The 24,011-nt window shown below is 43.4% G+C and overlaps 1 protein-coding gene across 1 annotated transcript in view; it reads left to right on the forward strand.

The window, feature by feature from the left end:
• The window catches only part of LOC138672972 (myeloperoxidase-like), a 33,340-nt gene that overhangs the window by 1,940 nt on the left and 7,389 nt on the right, over positions 1-24,011 (forward strand). Inside the window, exons 3-12 of the mRNA XM_069761454.1 lie at positions 925-1,018; positions 1,464-1,639; positions 3,597-3,717; positions 3,882-4,011; positions 4,647-4,853; positions 6,400-6,721; positions 13,222-13,382; positions 14,797-15,049; positions 19,786-19,956; positions 23,570-23,807. Coding sequence (XP_069617555.1) covers positions 925-1,018; positions 1,464-1,639; positions 3,597-3,717; positions 3,882-4,011; positions 4,647-4,853; positions 6,400-6,721; positions 13,222-13,382; positions 14,797-15,049; positions 19,786-19,956; positions 23,570-23,807 — 1,873 coding nt within the window. The remainder of the gene's footprint in view (positions 1-924; positions 1,019-1,463; positions 1,640-3,596; positions 3,718-3,881; positions 4,012-4,646; positions 4,854-6,399; positions 6,722-13,221; positions 13,383-14,796; positions 15,050-19,785; positions 19,957-23,569; positions 23,808-24,011) is intronic.

The following is a 24,011-nucleotide window of genomic DNA, read 5'->3' on the forward strand; positions in this document are numbered from 1 at the left end:
CCTGGAGGAAATTAACTTTATTCCTCCCGGCAGGCTTATGCTTACAGTCATTGGGGGTGGGCCGGCATGGTTCAGTCACTGCTCAGTGCATAGTCAGCGGCAGCTGAAACCACGTCCTCAGCACTAAGTGAAGCTGGGGGCGCAGTTACAGTCACCTCTTGCTATGCATTGAGTGATGACTGAGTTGCGATTACCCACCCCTATGACTGAAAGCCCTAGCCTGCTGGGAGGAATGAAACTAATTTTCTCCCGGCAGCGGGGCCCTCAGTGCGGGCACCGGGCAGGTTTAGAAAGCTATTAACCTGCAGATTAACCCCATATCTACAGATTAATAGTCTTTTTTTACTTTTACATGACAGGTCACCTTTAAATAAACTGCATGCAGATGCATATTGGCCAGAGGGGAGCTTTTCTTGTGTATTCATTCTGCTAAGTGTGCAAACACAGTGTGCACTGACATGTAGCTTAAGGGCTCATTCAGTTTTTCACACTTGCAAGTTCTATTCCTGCTTTTCACAGAGCGCGTTCCCATTATACTATATAGTACTATTCACATATCCGTGTCTTTTTTTTTTTTTAGTAGACTGAGAGGTCTGCACCAAAACAAGGGGCTATTGATCTGAGCCATGGATCTAACTCACTAATGCAAGAGAGCACTCAAATGCTATCTCTGTGCAGTCTATTAATAGGTGAAGCTTCAGGGGAAAAAAAGGAAAACTGACTGTAAAATATGACACATTGACCAAAAACGGATGAAAATCTGACCCAAAATAATAGGTTCATTTTATTCCATTTGAGAAAAACCACTGAAATCAGTGAGTCTTAACACTGACTCTATTAACATGACCTAGGCATAGTATTTACTGATCTTGTCTTCTTCATTCCTCATTGAATCATATAATTCCATATATTTCTACTATCCAGATGGAGTGGAGGAGCTGGATAACAATCTTATTCTCAGCTCAGTCAAAGAAGCCAAGAAGCTGGTAGATACGGCCTACAAGCGCACCCGGGATGTGTAAGTCCTGCAGACAGAAAACGACATATCATTGTATTATATTCCTATGTGGCTTCATTTCTGTTGTTGGCAACAATAGCACTACAAGTCTAAATCACCTAGTCCAAAGGGAAACAATGGTAATGTCTGCAGAGTATTAAGGTTAATTATTTTGAGCTATTTTCTAGTCCGCATTATGGCCGCAATTTGTGGACCATCCGCAGGTCTCCTGAGTCCTGACCCAAATGAACAGTATCATAGGGCTGGGATGATGTGAGTCCAGTTTAGTAGGATGTCTGTTGTGAATTATTAATATAGATAAGGATGTATGGCGGCTAGAATTGGTCGTATTTATCCTGAGTGATTGTTGTGTTTTTACTCGTTAACGCTATGCTTTATATCATTACATAAGTCTGACATGTTGTTATCAGTAGGTGTATGCTGATTGAATGTGTTGTACTTTAAGCCTTAAAGAGCGTCTTCAGAAAAGGACCATGACTCCATCTGACGTCATGACTTACTTCAAGCAGCCTGTGGCAACGAGCAGGACACACATTCGAGCCGCTGATTACATAGAGACCACGCTGGATCTTCTGACCGAGAAGGTGCAAAGCGTCTACAGTCGTCCCTTCAACATCTCAGGTACCAGAGAGGAGGGCAATGTGAGCTTAGCTAAAGATCAGCCATTGTAAAGCCTGAGTAACACAAGTAGTCTGCTCATTAGGAACTGATGATGTGTAAGTGCTCAGTGTAGAGTATTGACCCTTTTCCCAGGTAGCACATGTTGCATTCTTGTGCAAGAAGTAATGAGGTTTCACTGTATTCAATACCAGTCTCCTACTCCCCTAATATAATACTGTCAGGGGTCCAGGAAGCCGAAACCTATGGTGCCTTTCTACAGGGTCCTCACACTTCAGCTCATATAAGACTCTGTTCACACTCAGACATATTGAATATCTGCTCTGTTCTAGGAAAAAGCAGAATAAGTGATCGTCAGTGGAAGTAGGAGAGGGCCGCACTAACTATTATGGGATCTGTTTAGTGTCTGTTATTTTAGAATGGAAAAAAGTTTCACATGCAGAACTTTTAGTTTTGTTCCTACAAAGACTGCAACGACTACCATAAGGATCAGTTGGCCTCCTCTCTTTCCGTTTGCGTGATTGATGATCATTTATTCCATTTGTCTGTTTCAAAAACAGAACAGATATGTGGAAGGTCTGGACAGACGTGAACACCGCCTAACTTTTCTGTTAGTGCCTGCAACTTACGTGCTGTAGATGGAATAATGGACTCCTGTACGTCACATAAGCGCTTATTGTCACATCTCATTTATAAGACATACCCATTTTAAGCACAATTTATGCTGCCCTGGGCCAATATTCAATACGGATCCATGCCCTCTTTCCCTAGCGTCATTCTCCTTTTATAACTAATCCCCAGCCTGTTTCAATTTACATATCCTACATAGCATGGCGCCACCTAGAGGTCAGATTGTACAGCAATGTCCATCTGATGAGCTGAATGATGAAGGACACACATGCTCAGCCATGTCTGTGCATCGTGACTGAACGTTCACTGCAAAGCAGAAACGGAAATAATTTGTAGGAAAAGAAAGTTACCGGTATAGCGACTCCTCTGCAGTGAACAGTTAATAGTATGAAAACAACTGGATATGAGAAGAGCGCCTGAGCATGTGTGTCCTTCAGCACTCTGCTTAGTAGGCGGACCTGCACATTGCTAGAACCCTTGAACATTAGGTGATGACAGATCATGTAAAAAAGGAAAACTGTCAGTACATTTTAATATATGGGATAAGGGGTATGGCTGTACAGGCTCTTGTCTCCCAATACAAATTATACATTTGTGCAAAGTGCCAGTGCACTTGGAGGCAACAATCTAAGTCTTTCGGCACAACCCCAATGCACTTCCATCCTGATTTCTATAGGACTCTCTAGGCATGACATCAGATTGCCACTACATCCTTATGTAAAAATGTGCTGGCAGTTTCCCTTTCACACTATATACGGTAAGTTGAAAATATAATTAATTAGTTTAATGAGCAATAAAGTGCATGTGATATATAATGGTGGGCCTACCCCTTTAATTATGTGGCCCATATAAAGGCGTTTTAACTGAATGTCTGAAACTGAGCGGAATTACTCTGTAATAATAAGCCCATTGAAAATATTGAGTGATCACAAATACAGCATTATTTTACATCATACATTCATTTATCAAATGTCCATTCATAACGTTCATTACAACACCACTAATGACATTAGACTTTATTATCATACTTAAAAGGGTTTTCTAGGATTATAAAAACATGGCTGCTTTGTGTCAGTGACAGTACTACTTTTGGCCGTGGGTTGAGTCTAGTGTTGTCGCCCAGCTCCAGGGAAGTGACTAGAGCTGAGGTGCAATACCAGACAAAACCCACTGACAAGGGTGGTGCTGCTCCTGAAAGAAAGCAGCCATGTCTTTTATTTTTTCAGTAAATCTGTTAATCTGGAATGTTTTATAGTCTGGCATCTGCTGGGCCCTGTAACTAGCACTTTATATGAACAATTGTCACATCATATTATCATGTGTTTAACAGACCTGCTGACGGCTAACCAGATAGATATGTTGCATAAGGTTTCTGGATATGCTTTCCTACATCTTCCAAAAAACTGTCAGCCAAGTCGTTATCGTACCTTCACAGGAGAGTGCAATAACAGGTGAGAAGAAGGCTTAAAGGCTATGTCCACCTAGAAAACCATTTTGTAATCTTCTGATGTGTAAGCAATGAAAATTAGGTAATGTGGGGCATCAAGGGTCCAATGTGACACAGGCAGGAAGAGAATAAATGTTTCTTGAATAATGCTGATATTTGCTTCTTCAGGAGATTTCCAAACTTTGGAGTTTCCAATAGGCCGTATGCACGCCTGCTACCAGCTCAGTATGAAGATGGCAGAGGGCTCCCTAAAGGCTGGACAGAAGATCGTAGGATCAATGGTTTCCCTTTACCTCTGGTGAGTGTACAGACTCGGTGGTTAGAGTCATGTAGGCTTGTGAAAAAATGCAGATGTAGGCCACCAGACTAATCTTCTATAGGAAATGTCAGGAGGTACATTTTGTTTATGCTTTATGAAAAATTAAATGGTCACTATGTTCAGACAACGTGATCCCATTTAATAGGTGACATGATCAATAGGCATTAGGTGACCCCTTTTGGCTAACTTCCTCTCACTGCCTCTTCTGAAGTGTAATCTGTCTAACAGAAGAGACACTGAGACGGATGACAGCTACTAGGGGAGGATCTTTGTCTCTCCATAGAAGAGAAGCAGGTATCCAGTTTGGGGCAGGCAAGTCATTAGTCAATAGCTTCAAGTGAGGGAAAGGGAGTTCCAGTACCTATAATGCTAGAGGAATTAACTGTTCATTCAAAAAGGGTGGATGGCAAAGTGAAGAACATGGGGATTGGACTGTTCCTGCACATATTACATTGCTTTGTGCACCTAAGGTAGTTTTAACTTGTTTTAGAGGATGAAAACAGCAAATCTATACTTTAAGGAAAAAGCTCTCCCATCGATAAAGTTTGTCTTACTGATAATTTTGCAATGCTGCCTACATTTACTACTTTTGAAGCAATTCTGTTGTATTTCAGGCAAGAGCTGTGTCGAATCAGATTATCCGATTTCCGGAGAGAGAACAGACCCTGGACAAACAGCGGTCTCTTATGTTCATGCAGTGGGGACAGTGGATTGACCATGACCTTGATCTGGCACCAGAAACACCATCAAGATCAACCTTTATAAGAGGCATTGACTGTGATCACAGCTGCGCTCGGGAGCTGCCCTGCTACCCCCTAAGGGTAACCTTTTGATAAAATTATCCTTGATGTATATTGGTAAAATTGAGTCAACAAGGATAAAAAAAACTAAAAGAAGAATAGAGTACGTAGGGATAATGCATTGATGATGTATGCTGACAACTCTTTACCAGCACAGACATGAACAACTAATTAGATCATTGTACTGGTTTGTGGTAACACCGCATATTAGCACTGCTTTCATCTGAGTTCTGACTACTACATGTTTCTGCCAAGGATCCGTTTACACCAATGATCACTGATCTGCTACATGTTTGTAGTCTTTTAATATCCTATGTTCCCAGATAGATCTGCAATTTATCGTTCAGTGCACATAACTGTTTTCATCTGCAGCAAAGGACCTGTTTACACAGGACAATGAGCTGCCGAGAACAATGATCTTTTGGGTGAACCAAAAGATCATTTCAACCAACAAATAAGGAACACTTATTCACGATATTCATGCAGTGTAAATGCCCCTTTAAAAAAATGCATGTAAGTGTAGCCTCATCAACCAAAAATACGTCCCAATCGGAGCTGCTGCATGAATAGGACAAGTCTAATAAACCCATAAACTAAGCCAAAAATTAGAAAAACGTGGCACTGCTACATAGGACAAAAAAAACAACAAATAACATATGTATGTAAACACTCATCACCATGGATAGTTCAAGAGGAAGAACTGAATACAAAAGAAATTATAAACTAGAACACCCCACTTTGTCCGTCCAGTTTAATGTCCATCGATGTATCAGCTGGTATTCATTTGGTTGAGAAACACTAAAGTGTCTCTGCTCCGTTTCTCAGTAGCCGACATCTGAACAATAGAGAAGAAACAAATCCAGGAATCATCCAAGTTGGGTAAATCCAACAACTGGGATGATGAAAGAGCTACAATGTAATAAATATACTCAACTACAAGATTTAAAATGCACATATTCATAAAAATCCAAAGATCCGCCACCTCGTGGGAAACAGTGATGTATGGCTTGAGCAAGGGTTTCGCCTTAGCAAAAATGGTTTCTTCAGGGGTTTGGTCAGTGCTCTAGCAATCAGTCATTGCATCACACAAAATACATAGCCACCACACATATCAATAATTATACAATATGGCACATTAATCGCATACATGTTGGTCTTATAAATAGACAAAAATAACATTCCATACTGAAGACCCAGAGGGTGTAAAGATCCATTAATGATTTCATGTAAATTGGGCGCAGCATAAACAATAATTTGCTTGATAATCGCACTATGTAAATTAACCTCAATACCTAATGTTTGGGGGGCTAATTTACATTTGGTGCAGTTACCACACAATGAAAGCATTTTTTTGCAACCTTTTGCAAAACTCCATGTGAACATAGCCATAGTGAAGGCCCATTTCCATTAGTTTGTACTAAAATCTATGGTCTTATCCTACCATTGTGCTAACATCTTCGACTTCTTAGCAGAAATTTAGTAATTTACATTATTATCCATCATCATTATACAATTTAGGCAGACAAAGATATATGAATAAAATTCTACTGTATGTTTAACTCTGCAGATCCCGCCAAATGACCCTCGTATATCTAACCGCAGTGACTGTATCCCCCTTTTCCGCTCAAGTCCTGCTTTTCAGCAAGGTTCACCTATACGTGAACAGATGAACATCCTCACATCCTACGTTGACGCCAGTCAAGTATATGGGAGCACCAATAAATTGGCAAGAATGCTGCGGAACAACGACAATCAACTGGGTCTCATGGCTGTGAATAATAACTTTTCTGATAATGGCCGCCCCTACCTACCTTTCAGTACAAATGGAATTGAAGAAGATTTCTGTCAGCAGACTAACAAGTCATCTGGTCTCCCGTGCTTCTTAGCCGGTAAGTGGTGACTTATAAATGTTCTGTCTATCAATTATATGATAACTTCCTGCTAGTTTCTTGACTAAGGGATCTTTCACACATCAGTTTTTTGGTAAATTTGTGATCCATTATTATTAGTGATGAGCGAATATACTCGTTGCTCGAGATTTCCCGGGTGACCTCCGAGTATTTTTTAGTGCTCGGAGATTTAGTTTTCATCGCCTCAGCTGAATGATTTACAGCTATTAGCCAGGCTGAGTAAATGTGGGGGTTGCCTGGTTGCTAGGGAATCCCCACATGTAATCAAGCAGGCTAGTAGCTGTAAATCATTCAGCTGCGGCAAAGAAAACTAAATCTCCGAGCAATAAAAAATACTCGGAGGTCACCCGAGCGTGCTCGGGAAATCTCAAGTAACGAGTATATTCGCTCATCACGAATTATTATTTTTGTGGATAAGTTCTGGACCCATTCCAATCACTGTGCCATTTCCCGTGTCTTTTTTTTTTGAAGACTGATTGTCTGACAAAAAAAGGTTGGATCAAATTCACCAATGTAGGTCAATTGTCCCGTGATAAGAAAAAAAATCAATATACAGCATATCCATGTGCTGTCTGTATTTTACTTTTAAATGGGTATTATAAGTTAGGAATTTTTTTTTTTTTCATATAACATAAATGTATGCAACAAGGGGGCGTGGCCTGAGAGTCCATGTGAGCGGACGTGCGGCTGTGAGCTCCCGCCGCTGTATATTGTAAAATCCTGCAGAGCCGCTGCTGTTTGGTCCCTGCGGGGGCTTACTGGCTGCGGGGAGACTTGGAGAGGCCGGCGGTGCTGTTCGGTAGCGCTGGAACCGACGAACATGACCAGGAGACGGCAGAAGGACGCGGGAGCCGGGGATGCAGGCGCAATCCAAGATGGCGCCGACTTGAGGGAAAAGGCAGACAAGGAGAACGCCGCATGCAGAAAGCGTATGGAGGTAGCGGCAAAGCTCCAGCAGTTTGCGAGAGCGGAGGCCGCAGAGGAGGGAGCCGGAGCTGATACCGAAGAGGAGGAGGAGGAGGAGAGCCCAGCAGGAGAACATGAGGTACAACAGGGGAGAAAGGAGAGTAAAATGGCGGTGGCAGAAGGGGGACCCGAGGAAATGGCGCCAGAAGCTGAGCCTACCCTAAGAGACGTTTTTGCGCTAGTCTCTTCATGTAAACAATCTCTGACCATACAGATACAGGAGGTTAAGGGGGACACAGCCCAGATAAACGCAGCCATGCAGAAGATTGACAAACGTGTGGGGGAGGTAGAGGAGAGAGTGAGCACTGCAGAAGATCATATAGTGCAGCTGCAAAAAGCAGAGAAAAAGTTCACTCAAGCAATTGCTGAATTGGCTGCGAAAAATGAGGACCTTGAGAACAGGTCCAGAAGAAATAATATTCGCATAGTGGGCATCCCTGAAAAAGCTGAAGGGAGGAATCCAACGGAATATATTGAAAAATGGCTGTTAGAGACATTTGGAGATATGGCGCTAACAAAAGTGTTCGCGGTAGAAAGAGCGCATAGGGTCCCGCCGAAACCACCTGTCCCTGGAGCGAATCCCCGTACCATGCTCGCCAAAATTCTAAACTATAGAGACAGAGACATTATCCTGAGGAAGGCCAGAGACATGACGGATCTGACAGTTGAAGGTCAAAAGATTGCTATATACCCAGACTATTCTACTCTGGTGCAGAAACAACGGATGATGTTCACGGGTATCAAGAGACGGCTGAGGGAATTGGGTGTGCAGTATTCCATGATGTTCCCAGCAAGACTGAGGGTGGTGGCGTTTGATAAAATTCATTTTTTCCAGAAGCCGGAGGACGCTACCCAGTGGATCGATATTAATGCTAAAAAGCTTAAAGGAAAAGGAGACTGAAACTGTGGGAAGAGTCTGAAGTTGTTTACTTATCTGTCAGTTGGAAAAGAGTCATGTGATTGACAAGCCAAGGGGTATGGGGGGGGGAAGAAGGGAGCTGGATTATATCCAGTTAAAGTTAAAGGGATGATGTAATGGTTGCTGGGAAAGGGGGAGGAAGGGTATGCGACATATTTTAAGTGTATGCAGGCTTCTTGCGTGTGCAAATAATTCTAAGTTAAAATGTTTTGAGAACGTTATTTTTCAAAATGTCTGAAATCCTGTTATGTACAGTGGTGGGAGGAGGGTTGGGATGGTAATGCCAAACGGAGTGTTCGCTATGGGCGATGATGCCCCACTCTTGGAAAGAGGTGGAATGGTTAGATGTGAGGGGGGAAGGGTGGGAGGGGGAGTTGGGAGGGGGGAGGGGGGGAGGGTAGTTAGACAGCCTGAGCTCAAAATTGATGATACTTATAGTGAAGATGAGCCAAGTGATGGGGACCCGTTTTAAGATTTTGTGCTGGAATGTGAGAGGCCTAGGGGAGAAATCTAGACGTGCTGCGTGTTTGCAATATGCAAGAGACCAAAGGGCCTCAATGATATGCTTGCTGGAGACGCATTTGGTAAGGGAAAAAGTGGATGTTTTGAATAGACGATGGATCCAGAGGGGATATCATTCTACCCTCTCCACGTATGCAAGAGGAGTCTCAATCTTGGTTCCAGCGGGAGTTCAGTATGAGGAGGTGAAGGTATATGTGGACGTGGAGGGACAGTATGTACTATTACGGTGTATACTGTATGGAGTGATGCTGTGTGTTGCCGCGATGTATATTCCGCCTCCCTACTCTAGCAGGAAGATTAGAGAAGTAATGGAGCGAGTGGAAAAATGGGGACCGACACCGTTAATAATTATCGGAGATCTAAATAACATCTGTGATGAATATTGGGATAAAAATAAAAATACTCAGAATAGGTCGGAGGGACACATAACAACATTTGGCACCTATATACAGGAGATAGGTTTGATTGATCTGTGGAGGGTTAGACATGTGGGGGAGAGAGGGTACTCATGTTATTCACCGGCACATGCCACACTCTCTAGAATTGATATGGCTCTGGGTAACAGGATTTTGGACACACTGGTTGGGGAGGTGAGATATCTGCCAAGGGCCTTGTCGGACCATAGTCCAATTGAAGTAGAGGTTGGATTGGAGGGGGCTCGCTCGCTAAGTGGGAGAGAATGGAAGATTCATCCTAATTGGTTACAGAGTATTGAGTTGGAAAGTATAGGACGAGAGGTGGCGGAATTCTTTCTCTTAAATGATGGAAGCGCCGACGCTCTTACAATTTGGGATGCAATGAAGGCGTACCTGAGGGGACTACTGTTTAGGGACATTAGTAGGTGTAAGAGGAGGACGAGAGAGGTAGAAAAAGCGGCAGTTGAGGAGTTGAAGGAAGCAGAGGATGGGATGGCCACACTGGGAACCCCTGAGGCAGAGAGAAGAATGAAAAACGCACAAAATCATTTGGAAAAAATTCTGCTAGGCAAAGCTGAGAGGAAACGAGATTTCCAAAGGGTATTGTTCTATCAGGAGGGAGAAACAGTGGGACATATGCTGTCGGTAGTGGCTGCTGCTCAGAGAGGTTCTTCATATATACACTCTTTGGAATCTGCTAGTGGAGGTAAAATAACGGAAACACCTGAAATTTTGAGAGCCTTTGCGGACTTCTATGCAGATTTGTATTCCTCTCGGGTTGGTGAATCGGTCGAGGATGCACTGACTTTCTTGGAAGGTCTGGATTTGCCGAGACTGAGTGAGGCAGATAGGGAGAGCCTTGAGGCCCCTATCACTGAGGAGGAATTGAGTCGGGCATTGATGTCTATGGCCAATGGGAAGGCGCCTGGGGTCGATGGGTTACCCGCTGAGATCTATAAAGGGTTGGCAGAAGTGTTGATTCCTAGATTAAAAATGGTATTGGAGGAAGCTAGGTCTTGTGGGCGCTTGCCAGCCTCTATGAGAGAGGCCATAATAGTGGTCATTCCAAAGGAGGATAAGGACTTGGGGAAACCGGAGTCGTACCGCCCAATTTCTTTACTAACAATTGATGTCAAGCTTCTGGCCAAGGTGTTGGCTCTCCGCCTCTCTAGTGTTATTGCGAGTCTGGTGCATTCGGACCAATCTGGCTTTATGCCGGATAGATCAACGGCGATCAATTTGCGGAGGTTATATGTAAATTTGCAGGTAGAGTCTGATAACTGTGGTCGAAGAGTGATTGTATCGCTAGATGCACACAAGGCGTTTGACAGCGTCGAATGGGGGTACCTCTGGCAGGTGTTGGAATGTATGGGGTTTGGCCCGCAGTTTGTGGCCTGGATACAGCTGTTGTACTCATTACCATCCGCTAGAATTAGAGTAAATGGGGAGTTATCTCGTCCTATAGGGCTGGCTAGGGGTACTAGGCAGGGATGCCCGCTGTCACCCCTCCTGTTCGCGTTGGCTGTAGAACCTCTTGCTGCTAAGATTCGGCAGTCGGATGGGGTCCCTGGGTTTAGGTATGGCAAAGTAGAGGAAAAAATAGCGTTATATGCGGATGATGTTTTGCTGTTCCTGGAGGATCCAGACAATTCACTAAGAGGGGCCGTTGAAATTGTTGAGAGATTTGGTACTGTGTCGGGACTAACAATTAATTGGGATAAGACGGTTCTTTTTAGAGTGGATGACGTAGGAGAGAATGTGAGTGAGGATGTTGGGGATGAGAGGCTGAAGGTGGTTTCCCAATTTAAATATCTTGGAATATGGATCTCGGTGCCGGTGGCGGAGTTTCTGCAAAGAAATTTGACTCCTGTTATGGGGGTACTCAAGGCAAAGGAAGACGCCTGGAATAAGCTACATCTATCGGTCGTCGGTAGGGTAAACCTTATTAAAATGGTCCTTATGCCTAAAATTCTTTATGTTATGCATAACGCACCAATTTGGATCCCTCGGGGGAAGTTCAGGCAGATTAATGCCCTCTTTAGAAGTTTGATATGGGGTAGACAATATCCACGTATTAGCTTGGAGACGCTTCAACGACCCAAGGAAGATGGTGGTTTGGCTTTGCCCAACCCGGAAATATACTTCCTTGCGGCCCAGAGCCAGCATTTGAAGGGCTGGGCGCGAGGGGCGTCATCCAGCGCAGTACAACAGCTATTGGAAGAGGTGACGGACCGACGACCGATGGCCAGGTGTTTGGAGGATGGCTCATTGGGCGCGCTGGGGAAAATATACCCAACCCTGTTCCTGATTCGTAAATTATGGAATAGACTAAGGCAGATTCGTGGGGTTACAGGGTTGACTAAATTCACACCGATATGGTCTAACCACAACTTAAAGGATTTTGAGGCCCTGGGAGGATTGATGGAATGGCAGAATAAGGGAATTTGCTTTGTTCACCAGATAATCCAGCAGCAGGAGCTGAAGTCCTTTTCCCAATTGCAGGAAGAATTTGGTTTGCGATCCACAGGGGAATATCAGTATGCGCAGATGAGACATGCCTTTAGAGCTCAGAATAAGAAGGCTGATATCAGGGTTCAAGATGATATAGTGTTGGAGTATGTGTGTGGTGAGGGTACTACAAGGGGAGTTATTTCCACTCTGTATAAGGACCTTATGCACACATTTCTGCTAGATTTCCCTATAAAGGCGAGAGCTAAGTGGGAGAGAGAAGTGGGGCCGATGGAAAATGAAACCTGGGAATCGGTGATGGAGTGGGTTCCGCGACTATCCTTGAGTGAACCATATAGGCTCTCGCAGCTATACATTCTGCATAGGGTATATAAATCTCCGGAAGTGCTATACAAAGCGGGATTGCGTGTCAATTCTGGGTGTCCGAGGTGTGCGAGTGAGAAGGCAGGAATATATCACATGATGTGGACGTGTCCGAGACTGGCTGCCTTTTGGGTGGTGGTTTTGAGCCGGGTTGAAGCAGCATATAAGTGCAGAGTTGTTAGAGACCCGATAGTATGTGTGCTGGGATATGTGGAAGAAATTGGAGTTGACAATACTTGGAAGATTGCAATCGCTAGGCTACTCTACATGGCCAGGAAAGTAATAGCACGAAACTGGATAAACGCGGAACCACCTGTGAGAAGGGAATTTCTCCAATATGTTCAACATGGTCTAAAATTGGAAAAGGGGGTGTACAGTAAAAGGGGGAAAATAGAACTCTTTAATAAAATATGGTCTCCTTGGCTTGATTTGGATTGAGGAGTATAGGCGTCGTGTTTCCTAAGACCTGGAAGAGGATAAATTACAAGAGGCAGATAATGCCTCGGTGGGGTGGAGATTGAGACTGAGCTGTCTTATGGGGGAGGGGGGTAGTTGGGGTAAGGTTGGGGTTTATTAAAGTAAGAAAATGTGTATCTGATATAATGCAATGTAAATGGCATTCTGTTGTTCTCTTTTTTTTATATTGTTAATAAAAATCTATTTAAATAAAAAAAAAAAAAAAAAATGTATGCAACAAGTATGGAAGGAACTGACACACGGACCAATAAAGGGTACAGCACACCGAGAAAAACATGCACCGTTTTTTATATATATAAAACTGACGTGCGAAAAAGGCTTAAATACCAGAGACCTTTTCATTTTAGGTGATGGTCGTGTCAGTGAGCAGCCAGGTTTAACTGCATTTCACACACTCTTTGTGAGAGAGCACAACCGTATAGCTGGAGTGTTACGTAGGATGAATCCAAGATGGAGTGGTGAAACACTATTCCAAGAAACCAGGAAAATAATTGGCGCCATTTCACAGGTGAGACTTGCCGTATTTCTGGACACCATAGGTATTGTGTATAATGACCTCGGACAACATGCTGCTGTCCTGTTACTCTATTTCCCCATACACACTGTCAGAAGGAACATGTGTCATACAAAATGAAGTATAGCAGAGGTGTGGAGGTGTATCTCATACAGGATTCCCCTGGGGGGTATTCGCTGAGTGCCCAGTGTACAGCCTTTTAATTGAGGTTGTGACTTCATACTGCTATCCAGGTGACTATAAAGAGGACATATCACTCGCCATAAATAAGATTTCTCTATGGCTGTAAATGCCGCTGTTCTCCTGAATCTGCCATTGCGGGGCTAATTTACATTTAGTGCAGTTACCACCCAATTAAAGCATTTTTTTTGTTTATTATTGTTTATTTTTTGTTGGTGCATCTCTCTGTCGCCGAGTTATGACCCTCTCTTTCTTGTATGCAAATCTAGATTTTTTTTTGCCAACAAGACGTGGTCCTAAATAGACTCCCATAAAAAATAGTTGGGGACCACTCGCAGATGTCTAAAAAAACTAGATTTGTTCACAGGAGCACAGAGTCTCAGAAATAAAGGAAAAACAACATTAGATTCAGGAGAACAGTGGCCTTTACACCAGGTAATATACCGTAATTACGATTTTGTAGCATATTTCTTGAAAAATTCTAAAAATTCTGATAAAAAAAGACTTCCATCCAGTCAACCAAACAATATTAACAGAGATTACAGCCTAAATGTGACTATCAAGTTTAGTATACAGAACCTTGTGTATTTCTGTGTACACTGTTCATAGGCAGAAAGATGCCTATCAGTGGTGGGGCGGGATTATGTAGAGCTCATGAATATGGAGGACTACATGGCAACATTTTTACTAGTCCTCTAGTGATAATTTCCTGTTTTTTTTTTTTAAACTACACCAAGCATCCCAATGAGTGACAGATTGCATGAATCAGGGTCTCTGTCCCTACATTATGTTACCCTCAGATTAGGTGGCAAAAACCTGGTGACAGATTCCCAGGTTCTACAAACAAGCCTTGAGGTTTTTAACACACCCGGTTTAAAAAAGACAGCACAGCGCATGGTTGCAGCACCGATGGCATACATATGCTGCTTGGCTGAAAGGTAGGTCCATTCATTAGAATGAATAGGTTCAGTCCACAAGTCAGATCACAGTAGAACTCCACAGCCTGCAAACAAAGACAGACATGTGAAGACTGTAATGTGTCCATGTGCGAGCCATCTGAAAAATGGATAACACACGCATGACAAAGGTGGACATGAAAATTAGGCCTAAAATATGTTATTATTTTGTTTTGCATAGGCAAGATGTAAAGAAATGGTTTTCTTTCCTCATATAAATTTAAACTAATAGGTCATTGTATTTTTCTTTTATTTACATTTAATTTCTACAGAAAATAAACTACAAGGATTGGCTTCCCCTACTGTTGGGTTCATCTATGTCTCGAGTGCTTCCTCAATACCGTAATTATAATGAATCGGTGAATCCGGGAGCATCTAATGTGTTCAGCTTGGTCTTCCGTATGGGTCACACAATGATTCAGCCATTTATTTATCGATTGGTGGATAACTACAAGACCTCACAAAGGTTGCCTCCGGTCCCTTTGCACCTTACTTTCTTCAATACATGGAGAGTTGTGAGAGAAGGTACTGAAATATAATGTGGAATTTAAAGCAAAACCAAAAACATGGGGCAGCCTACCTGTTAGTACAAGTGGAATATGTAGGTGCAATTTCACACTGTGGTCATAAATAGACAAATATATCTTAGAATAAAAGCAAAGAACCTGCAATGAACAACGTACCCTGCCGTAAGGAAGTAGATAGTAGCAACATATGTAAAAAAAAGCCACAGCGCACTTAATTAACATATTTTTATGAGAAAGGCGTAAAAGCCACCCTAGCGCAACAAAGTGCACCTAATCAGGATGGTCCCTAACTCCAGTAACTCACCTCACTATATGCCAGTAGGCTTTAATATAGACGAGGACGGAGAAGGACCTGGGCCTGACTGTGGTTTACACATTTACGTACTTTTGGATGTTAGGTTTCATCATTTCTTATTTTCCTACTGAAATATATAATATCTGGAAGAGTATTTCTCACTGTTCGTAAGCAAAGTTCTCTAAAACTTTGATCTGTTCTGATTCTAGAAACAGCAAAATTTAGAGGGACTGGGGAAGCGAGGGCTGGACACATGGGTATAAGGTTAGAAAGGTTGTGGAAATTTGTGATAGATTGTGGATGAGAGGTAGCAGCGACTGTGGGGATGTGGTGAGGACCAGGATTTGGAGAGTTATCACCAGCAGTGAGGAGGAGCAGAGTGTTAAGGTACCGTCACATTCAGCGACGCTGCAGCGATCTAGACAACGATGCCGATCGCTGCAGCGTCGCTGTTTGGTCGCTGGAGAGCTGTCACACAGACAGCTCTCCAGCGACCAACGATCCCGAAGTCCCCGGGTAACCAGGGTAAACATTGGGTTACTAAGCGCAGAGCCGCGCTTAGTAACCCGATGTTTACCCTGGTAACCATTTACCTGGTTACTGAGCGCCGGCCATAAAGCACAGCGGTGACGTCACCGCTGTGCTCTGCTTTACGGCCGGCCGGCGCTCACAGTCAGTGCGGGAAGCTGAAGGCGAGGGACGTGACCAGACACCGGAATGTAAGTATGTAGTGTTTGTTTTTTTTACACTTACAATGGTAACCAGGGTAAACATCGGGTTACTAAGCGCGGCCCTGCGCTTAGTAACCCAATGTTTACCCTGGTTACCAGTGAAGACATCGCCGATTCAGCGATGTCTGCGAGAGATCCAGCGAGTCCTGGACTTTCCCCAGCGACCAACGATCTCCCAGCAGGGGCCTGATCGTTGGTCGCTGTCACACATAATGATTTCATTAACGATATCGTTGCTACGTCACAGAAAGCAACAATATCGTTAACGATATCGTTATGTGTGACGGTACCTTTAGTAGGTGGGAGCAGGAGAGGGCATGAGGGGGCTGTCTGTGTTTGGAGACACAGGATTTTATGTTCTGGCACAGGTCTGAGGAGGAGGTGAGATGGATGGGTGTACTAGGTGACTAGGTGTACTGATTAGAGGGGTTAGCAGGAGGTGAAGCACTATGGGGGTTAGAGTGGAAACAAACAGAAGAATTGTTTACTGTGTCTTTCTATCCAGTTAAGGTACCTTCACACATAACGATATTGTTAACGATATCGTTGCTATTTGTGACGTAGCAACGATATCGTTAATGAAATCGTTATGTGTGACAGCGACCAACGATCAGGCCCCTGCTGGGAGATCGTTGGTCGCTGAATAAAGTCCAGAACTTTATTTCGTCGCTGGACTCCTGCTGATATCGCTGGATCGGCGTGTGTGACACCGATCCAGCGATGTCTTCACTGGTAACCAGGGTAAACATCGGGTAACTAAGCGCAGGGCCGCGCTTAGTAACCCGATGTTTACCCTGGTTACCATGCTAAAAGTAAAAAAAAACAAACACTAGATACTTACCTACAGCCGTCTGTCCTCCAGCGCTGTGCTCTGCACTCCTCCTGTACTGGCTGTGAGCCGGAAAGCAGAGCGGTGACGTCACCGCTCTGCTTTCCGGCTCACAGCCAGTACAGGAGGAGTGCAGAGAAGCAGAGCGCAGCGCTGGAGGACAGACAGCGGTAGGTAAGTATCTAGTGTTTGTTTTTTTTTTACTTTTAGCATGGTAACCAGGGTAAACATCGGGTTACTAAGCGCGGCCCTGCGCTTAGTTACCCGATGTTTACCCTGGTTACCGGCATCGTTGGTCGCTGGAGAGCGGTCTGTGTGACAGCTCTCCAGCGACCAAACAGCGACGCTGCAGCGATCCGGATCGTTGTCGGTATCGCTGCAGCGTCGCTTAATGTGAAGGGGCCTTTACCTTCAGTTCCAATTCTGGTCTAATTCATTGCAATACACTGAAGGTACCTTCACACATAACGATATTGTTAACGATATCGTTGCTTTTTGTGACGTAGCAACGATATCGTTAATGAAATCGTTATGTGTGACAGCGACCAACGATCAGGCCCCTGCTGGGAGATCGTTGGTCGCTGAATAAATTCCAGAACTTTATTTCGTCGCTGGACTCCCTGGAGACATCGCTGGATCGGCGTGTGTGACACCGATCCAGCGATGTCTTCACTGGTAACCAGGGTAAACATCGGGTAACTAAGCGCAGGGCCGCGCTTAGTAACCCGATGTTTACCCTGGTTACCATGCTAAAAGTAAAAAAAAACAAACACTAGATACTTACCTACCGCTGTCTGTCCTCCAGCGCTGTGCTCTGCACTCCTCCTGTACTGGCTGTGAGCCGGAAAGCAGAGCGGTGACGTCACCGCTCTGCTTTCCGGCTCCCAGACAGTACAGGAGGAGAGCAGAGAAGCAGAGCACAGCGCTGGAGGACAGACAGCTGTAGGTAAGTATCTAGTGTTTGTTTTTTTTTACTTTTAGGATGGTAACCAGGGTAAACAGCGGGTTACTAAGCGCGGCCCTGCGCTTAGTTACCCGATGTTTACCCTGGTTACCGGCATCGTTGGTCGCTGGAGAGCGGTCTGTGTGACAGCTCTCCAGCGACCAAACAGCGACGCTGCAGCGATCCGGATCGTTGTCGGTATCGCTGCAGCGTCGCTAAATGTGAAGGGGCCTTTAGATGATGCACTGAGCAGACTGACATTTATGCAGACTTCTAACTCACAATATATTTGCTTGCGAATGCATTCAGGTGTGAAACAGAGGAGAGAGGCCTGTACTCATCTTGGTCAGAAAATTAAAGCTGGCTATCACAGGCACAGTAAAGAATTTTACACGTGTTCTTTAAAACCCCTCAATAGGGGGTGACCTCTATGATGGTGGGTGATTAATAATAATAAGAATAATCTTTTTATTAATATAGCTCCAACATGTTCCGCAGCGCTTTACAGTTTTGCACACATTATCATCGCTGTCCCGATGGGGCTCACAATCTAAATTCCCTATCAGTATTTCTTTGGAATGTGGGAGGAAACCGGAGTACCGGGAGGAAACCCACGCAAACACGGGGAAAACATACAAACTCCTTGCAGATGTTGTCCAAGCTGGGATTTGAACTCAGTACTCCAGCATTGCAAGGCTGCAGTGCTAACCACTGACCCACCGTGCTGTCCCATAATTAAAGGAACATGGCCGTCATTGAAATGTGTCTGAATTTTGCCACTTGAATTTCTTAGTATCTCCAGTATAAAATCAGATAGACAGGGTGGACAGCAGTGTGAGCAGCCTCTTCTTACCTCAGCACCTCTGGTATCTCCAGTATAAAATCAGATAGACAGGGTGGACAGCAGTGTGAGCAGCCTCTTCTTACCTCAGCACCTCTGGTATCTCCAGTATAAAATCAGATAGACAGGGTGGACAGCAGTGTGAGCAGCCTCTTCTTACCTCAGCACCTCTGGTATCTCCAGTATAAAATCAGATAGACAGGGTGGACAGCAGTGTGAGCAGCCTCTTCTTACCTCAGCACCTCTGGTATCTCCAGTATTAGATCAGATAGACAGGTGGACAGCAGTGTGAGCAGCCTCTTCACTCATAAGTACCCCTGGTATCCCCGATATTAGAGATCAGAAAGACAGGGTGGGCCACAGTTAGAGTTGCCGCTGTTTACCGCTGGTATCTCCAGTGTTAGATCTGAGTATGCACTTGGAGCATATTGTCATAAACATGAAGGGAGGGGTGTGGAGCTTCCTACTGCACATGCTCAGAGGTACTCTTCCCATTTACATTCTAGGACAGGATTCTGTCAGTGTAACAAGGCGGTAACTGCCTCTCTAAACTAAACAGCTGTGATTTGCTAATGAAGGGTATTTAGGAATATGAAAATGTGACTACTTAAAAGGACACAAACATATGTACCTATGGCCTTCTACTGTATAAACTTTGAATTGTGAAAATCTATGGTGGATATGTCTTTAAGGCCTTATTCAGGTGAACAGTCTGGTGTCAGTCAGAGCAATAAAAATGTATTATTATTATTCATAGTGGTGTTCATATATCCGCGATTCCTTGCAGACCTGCCAATTTTTTCATCCGAGTCACAGATTAAAATCACCCATACAAGTCTATGGGTCCATGAAAAATCAATGACGATTGCCATCTGTGTGTAATCTGTTTGCTGCCTGAGGTCAACATTGTAATTTACAGGAGAAGCTTCGCCATTTTTCTTTTTTTGCATATGAAAAAATCAGTGATGAAACACTGATGGTAAAAATTCACACACTGACCAAACACTGATGATCATCGGTTTGTTTTTATGTATGAGAATAACCTTTGATGTCTGAATGAGGCCTAAACATACACAACTTTCCTTGCTATTACAGGAGGCATTGACCCTCTACTTCGAGGCCTTATGGCAAATCAAGCAAAGTTGAACAGGCAAAACCAGATTTTGGTTGATGAACTCCGAGAACATCTGTTTGAGTTGTTCAAACGTCTTGGCCTTGATTTGGGAGCCATCAACTTGCAGCGTGGACGAGATCATGGCTTACCAGGTAATTTAACTGGCATGATGCTTATATGTGTGTGTGCATATATATGTATGTGTGTATATATCTTCTATATATATAATTGTCTAAGGGTTTTTCCGTCTGTCTGTCTGTCTGTCTGTCTGTCCTGGAAATCCCGGCTCTCTGATTGGTCGAGGCCTGGCGGCCTCGACCAATCAGAGACCGGCACAGCATCGACGTAGAAATCCCGCGTCTCTGATTGGTCGAGGCCGCCAGGCCTCGACCAATCAGCAACGGGCACAGCGACGATGATGTCATAAAGGACATAGACATCTCACGTTTCTGATTCAGCGACGGGCACAGTATCAACGTAGATGTCATAATGGTTGCCATGGCGACGATGATGTCATAAAGGTTGCCTCGACCAATCAGCGACGGGCACAGTCTGCCGCGAATTCTGGAATCATCATTGTCCATATACTACGGGGACATGCATATTCTAGAATACCCGATGCGTTAGAATCGGGCCACAATCTAGTATATATATATATATATATATATATATATATATACATATATATATATATATATATATATATATATATATACTTTGTAAGACCGCAGCCACACATCCAGTATATAGTACAGGTACAGAATATATCTATGTATTTATCTAGATATATTTACATACAATACACGTACACAGCATATTTATACAGTATGTGCATTTATATATAGTTTCAATGGAAGATAATGATTCTCCAGCTGTAATTTAAATCCTGTTACACCAAGGTGGGTATCACTGTTCCACAATATATGTAGAGCACCCTCAATGTTCAAGCAAAAGTGTAGAAATGTATTCAAGTGGTATATTCAAGTGAAGATAAAAAATAATAATAATAATAATTCTTTATTGTGACCATAGTTACTTTTCAGTTAAATAAACCTTTTTCAAAGAGCTTCAGCACTGAAGCCAAAGGAACATGGAGGAGCCTGAATAGGGCGCAGTGGCTTCAGTACTGTGATTCTTTGAAAAAGGGTTTTTCAACCGAAAAATCGCTATTTATGGTCTCCATCATGTGAATGTACCACTTAAATACATTTCTACACTTTTACTTGAACATTGAGTTTCTACACTTTTACTTGAACATTGAGTGTGCAGGGAATATTTTCTCGAAGTATCCTGGGATCTCACTGCCATTCAACCAGCAGCTCCAACTAAATACACGTATACACCTATACTCTTAATATATGTAGTATAGGGATAGATTCCTCCACCTATGATGGAGGATGCTGGGAAAAAGAAGGGTTTAGGTTTTCATCATGTTTAATCCTTAAGAAATCACATTCTGTGATCTTTGTGTCGAGCAGCTCTCTGCTGCCCCCTATCGTTTAGACAATTACATGATTGACGGACGATTAACAGAGGAGACTGCAAGCTGATTCCACTAATAGGCTAGTTATCGGGAACCTAACCTCTGATACCTTCACTTCGAACTCCACAATAACCCAAGAAAGATTATTAGCTGCCACCACCAGTCATTTTTTTTATATCTATATATCCAGACCAACTGTATGCCTGGTAATTAGTGTATAGCTTCGAGGCGCAGTATACAAAACAAAAGGAGCAGAACTATTAAATATTATATTTAATCCAAATAGGCAGTGTTTATTAAAAAAAATTTACAAATCACAGACGTGATTCAACTATCAGATGAAAGCAATCTGATTAAAAATGTCTGGTTAACGGGATCAAGCCTACACCAACATGTATCTTCCTCAGCATTGAACACAGATCATAATTTGTCTTGAACTTTTATCAGTACCTGAGTTACACCCACCCACCCCCTACCTTATGATGACCTCACGTGCTCCGGGTTGTGGGATGTCCTCAGCGCTTTAATGAAAATGTGATATCTTCACTCCTGTTGATCGCAGAATTTAGAGATCGACGCCATATTTGCCATCGGGATTTTACCTATCCCCGAAGGTTAAACATGACATGGCTGTTGTCAGTTGTCTAGCCACTATGTATTTGATTTAAGGCTTATAGGCAGGGGTTACAGTTATGAAAAAAGATGCATCTTCTTCCCCAATTAGCCCTGAAGCTGAAAATGTATGTCCCATCACTATTAGATTTATACAAGGCCCAATATTCAGACTTTTCTACTGGTACCCAAGAGTCTGGCAAAGATGTTTGGATGAAAGGAATGTACACTTCACAACTAGATGTAATTCCCTGCTTCCCTATGTACATTGTAAGTCTAAGTGTCAGCTAGATTGCCAGCTCTTGTCTCCTGCTGCAAATCTGTGTGATAGAGGAGGAGTTGGGGGTAAATGCCCCCTGTCTAGTGTGGCTTAGAGATTTTAATATTTTCTTGGACATTTCATATGTAAATGATTGGGCTTTGGTGTCCAAGTGTTCAGTGCACCTTTGCGCCCCTCCAATACTCCTCATGGTAATTGTCAGTGCTCGCTTTGGAGCACTGCCTGATCTAACTTCTCAGCCCTGCACATAGTGGAGGGGCCGATCGCTTGCATACACAGTGTCATTGCATGCAGGGGCTGAGTTCTCATCTCCCTCTCCTGTGTCTAGCAGCAGTTTGCCACACACAGGATCACAAAGCAGCGACATCGGAGAGGGATGAGAATGCACACACTGACACAGTGTGCACATACTCACTGCCTGTATGTCAGTGCATGCGTGCTGTCATCTCCCTCTCCTGTGGTTAGCAGACATTCGCTACACACAGTATCACCCAGAAGCCATTATATACAGGAGATGAGAGCATGCATACACTGAAATGATGCTACTTTTCGTCCCTCTCCTCTCAGCAACAGCCAAATGGTCGCTATATAGGAGCAGGATAAGAACTCAGCCCCGCTCGCACTGACAGTGTATGCATGTGCTTAGTTGCTCCAGTGTCCGAAAATACAGGGCTGGGAAGTTAGATTAGGCAGCGCTCCAAAGCAAGCACTGCCAACCACCATGAGGGGAGGGGCGGAATATTGTAATTGAGGAGGGAGGAAAGGTGAACCGAAACGCACTAATTTACACATAACATAACAGTTTTTCTCTAAAACCCGTTTACCAAAATCTACACTAGATGTAGGAGTTTTATAGGAGAAAAGGTCCCTATAATAAGGTCAAAGTAGTAAAATTTCAGTTTTGAGGGTGACTGCCTTTAGGGCAGGGGTGTCAAACTGCATTCCTCAAGGGCCGCAAACAGGTCATGTTTTCCGGATTTCCTTGTATTGCACAGGTGATAATTTAATCACCTGCAGAGAATGATTCCAGCACCTTGTGCAAAGCTAAGGAAATCTTGAAGACACGCATGGTTTGTGGCCCTCGAGGAATGCAGTTTGACACCCCTGCTTTAGGGTATTATGTTATAACATCACAATAAATGCTGCCAACCTTGAGTGAACAGATATAATTATTGCTATTCTGGGGTCAGTAGTCCATGTTACTGTTTCTGTATTTTGGATTGCGGTCTTTCATATGAAAATATTCATTTTTTTTCTCCCATGCTATAAATAAATAATAACAATGTATATTCTGAATGTCCTTTATAACAGCAGTCATCTCCACTTTCATCCTTTACTGGGCGGGAGTTATATATATAATGTCTTCCACATTGTCTCCCTATTTTTGTAGGATACAATTCATGGAGAAGATTTTGTGGACTTTCTGAGCCCAGTAATGTAGCTGAACTAGCACAGGTTTTGAGAAACAGACCACTAGCTGAACAATTCATGTCCCTTTATGGCACTCCGAGAAATATTGACATCTGGATTGGAGCTGTTGCTGAACCTCTCCTGCCAAATGCCCGAGTTGGCGAACTGTTAGCTTGTTTAATTGGGAACCAGTTCCGCAGAACTCGTGATGGAGACAGGTGAGTAAAACTGGAAACATGAGTTGACATCTACACTTGAGAATAAAACTAATTACACCTCTGCAACCCCTATAACCCGGCTGTCTACATGTGGAAATTCAATAATGCAGAAAACTAAGTACACCCTGTTTGTATTTTATGGTGTTATGTATCGGTAATATAATAATAAGAATAATCTGGTTCTGAGGTTTTAAAATTAGGTAA

Source organism: Ranitomeya imitator, chromosome 3 (assembly GCF_032444005.1).
Source record: "Ranitomeya imitator isolate aRanImi1 chromosome 3, aRanImi1.pri, whole genome shotgun sequence".
In the NCBI taxonomy this organism is placed as follows: domain Eukaryota; kingdom Metazoa; phylum Chordata; class Amphibia; order Anura; family Dendrobatidae; genus Ranitomeya; species Ranitomeya imitator.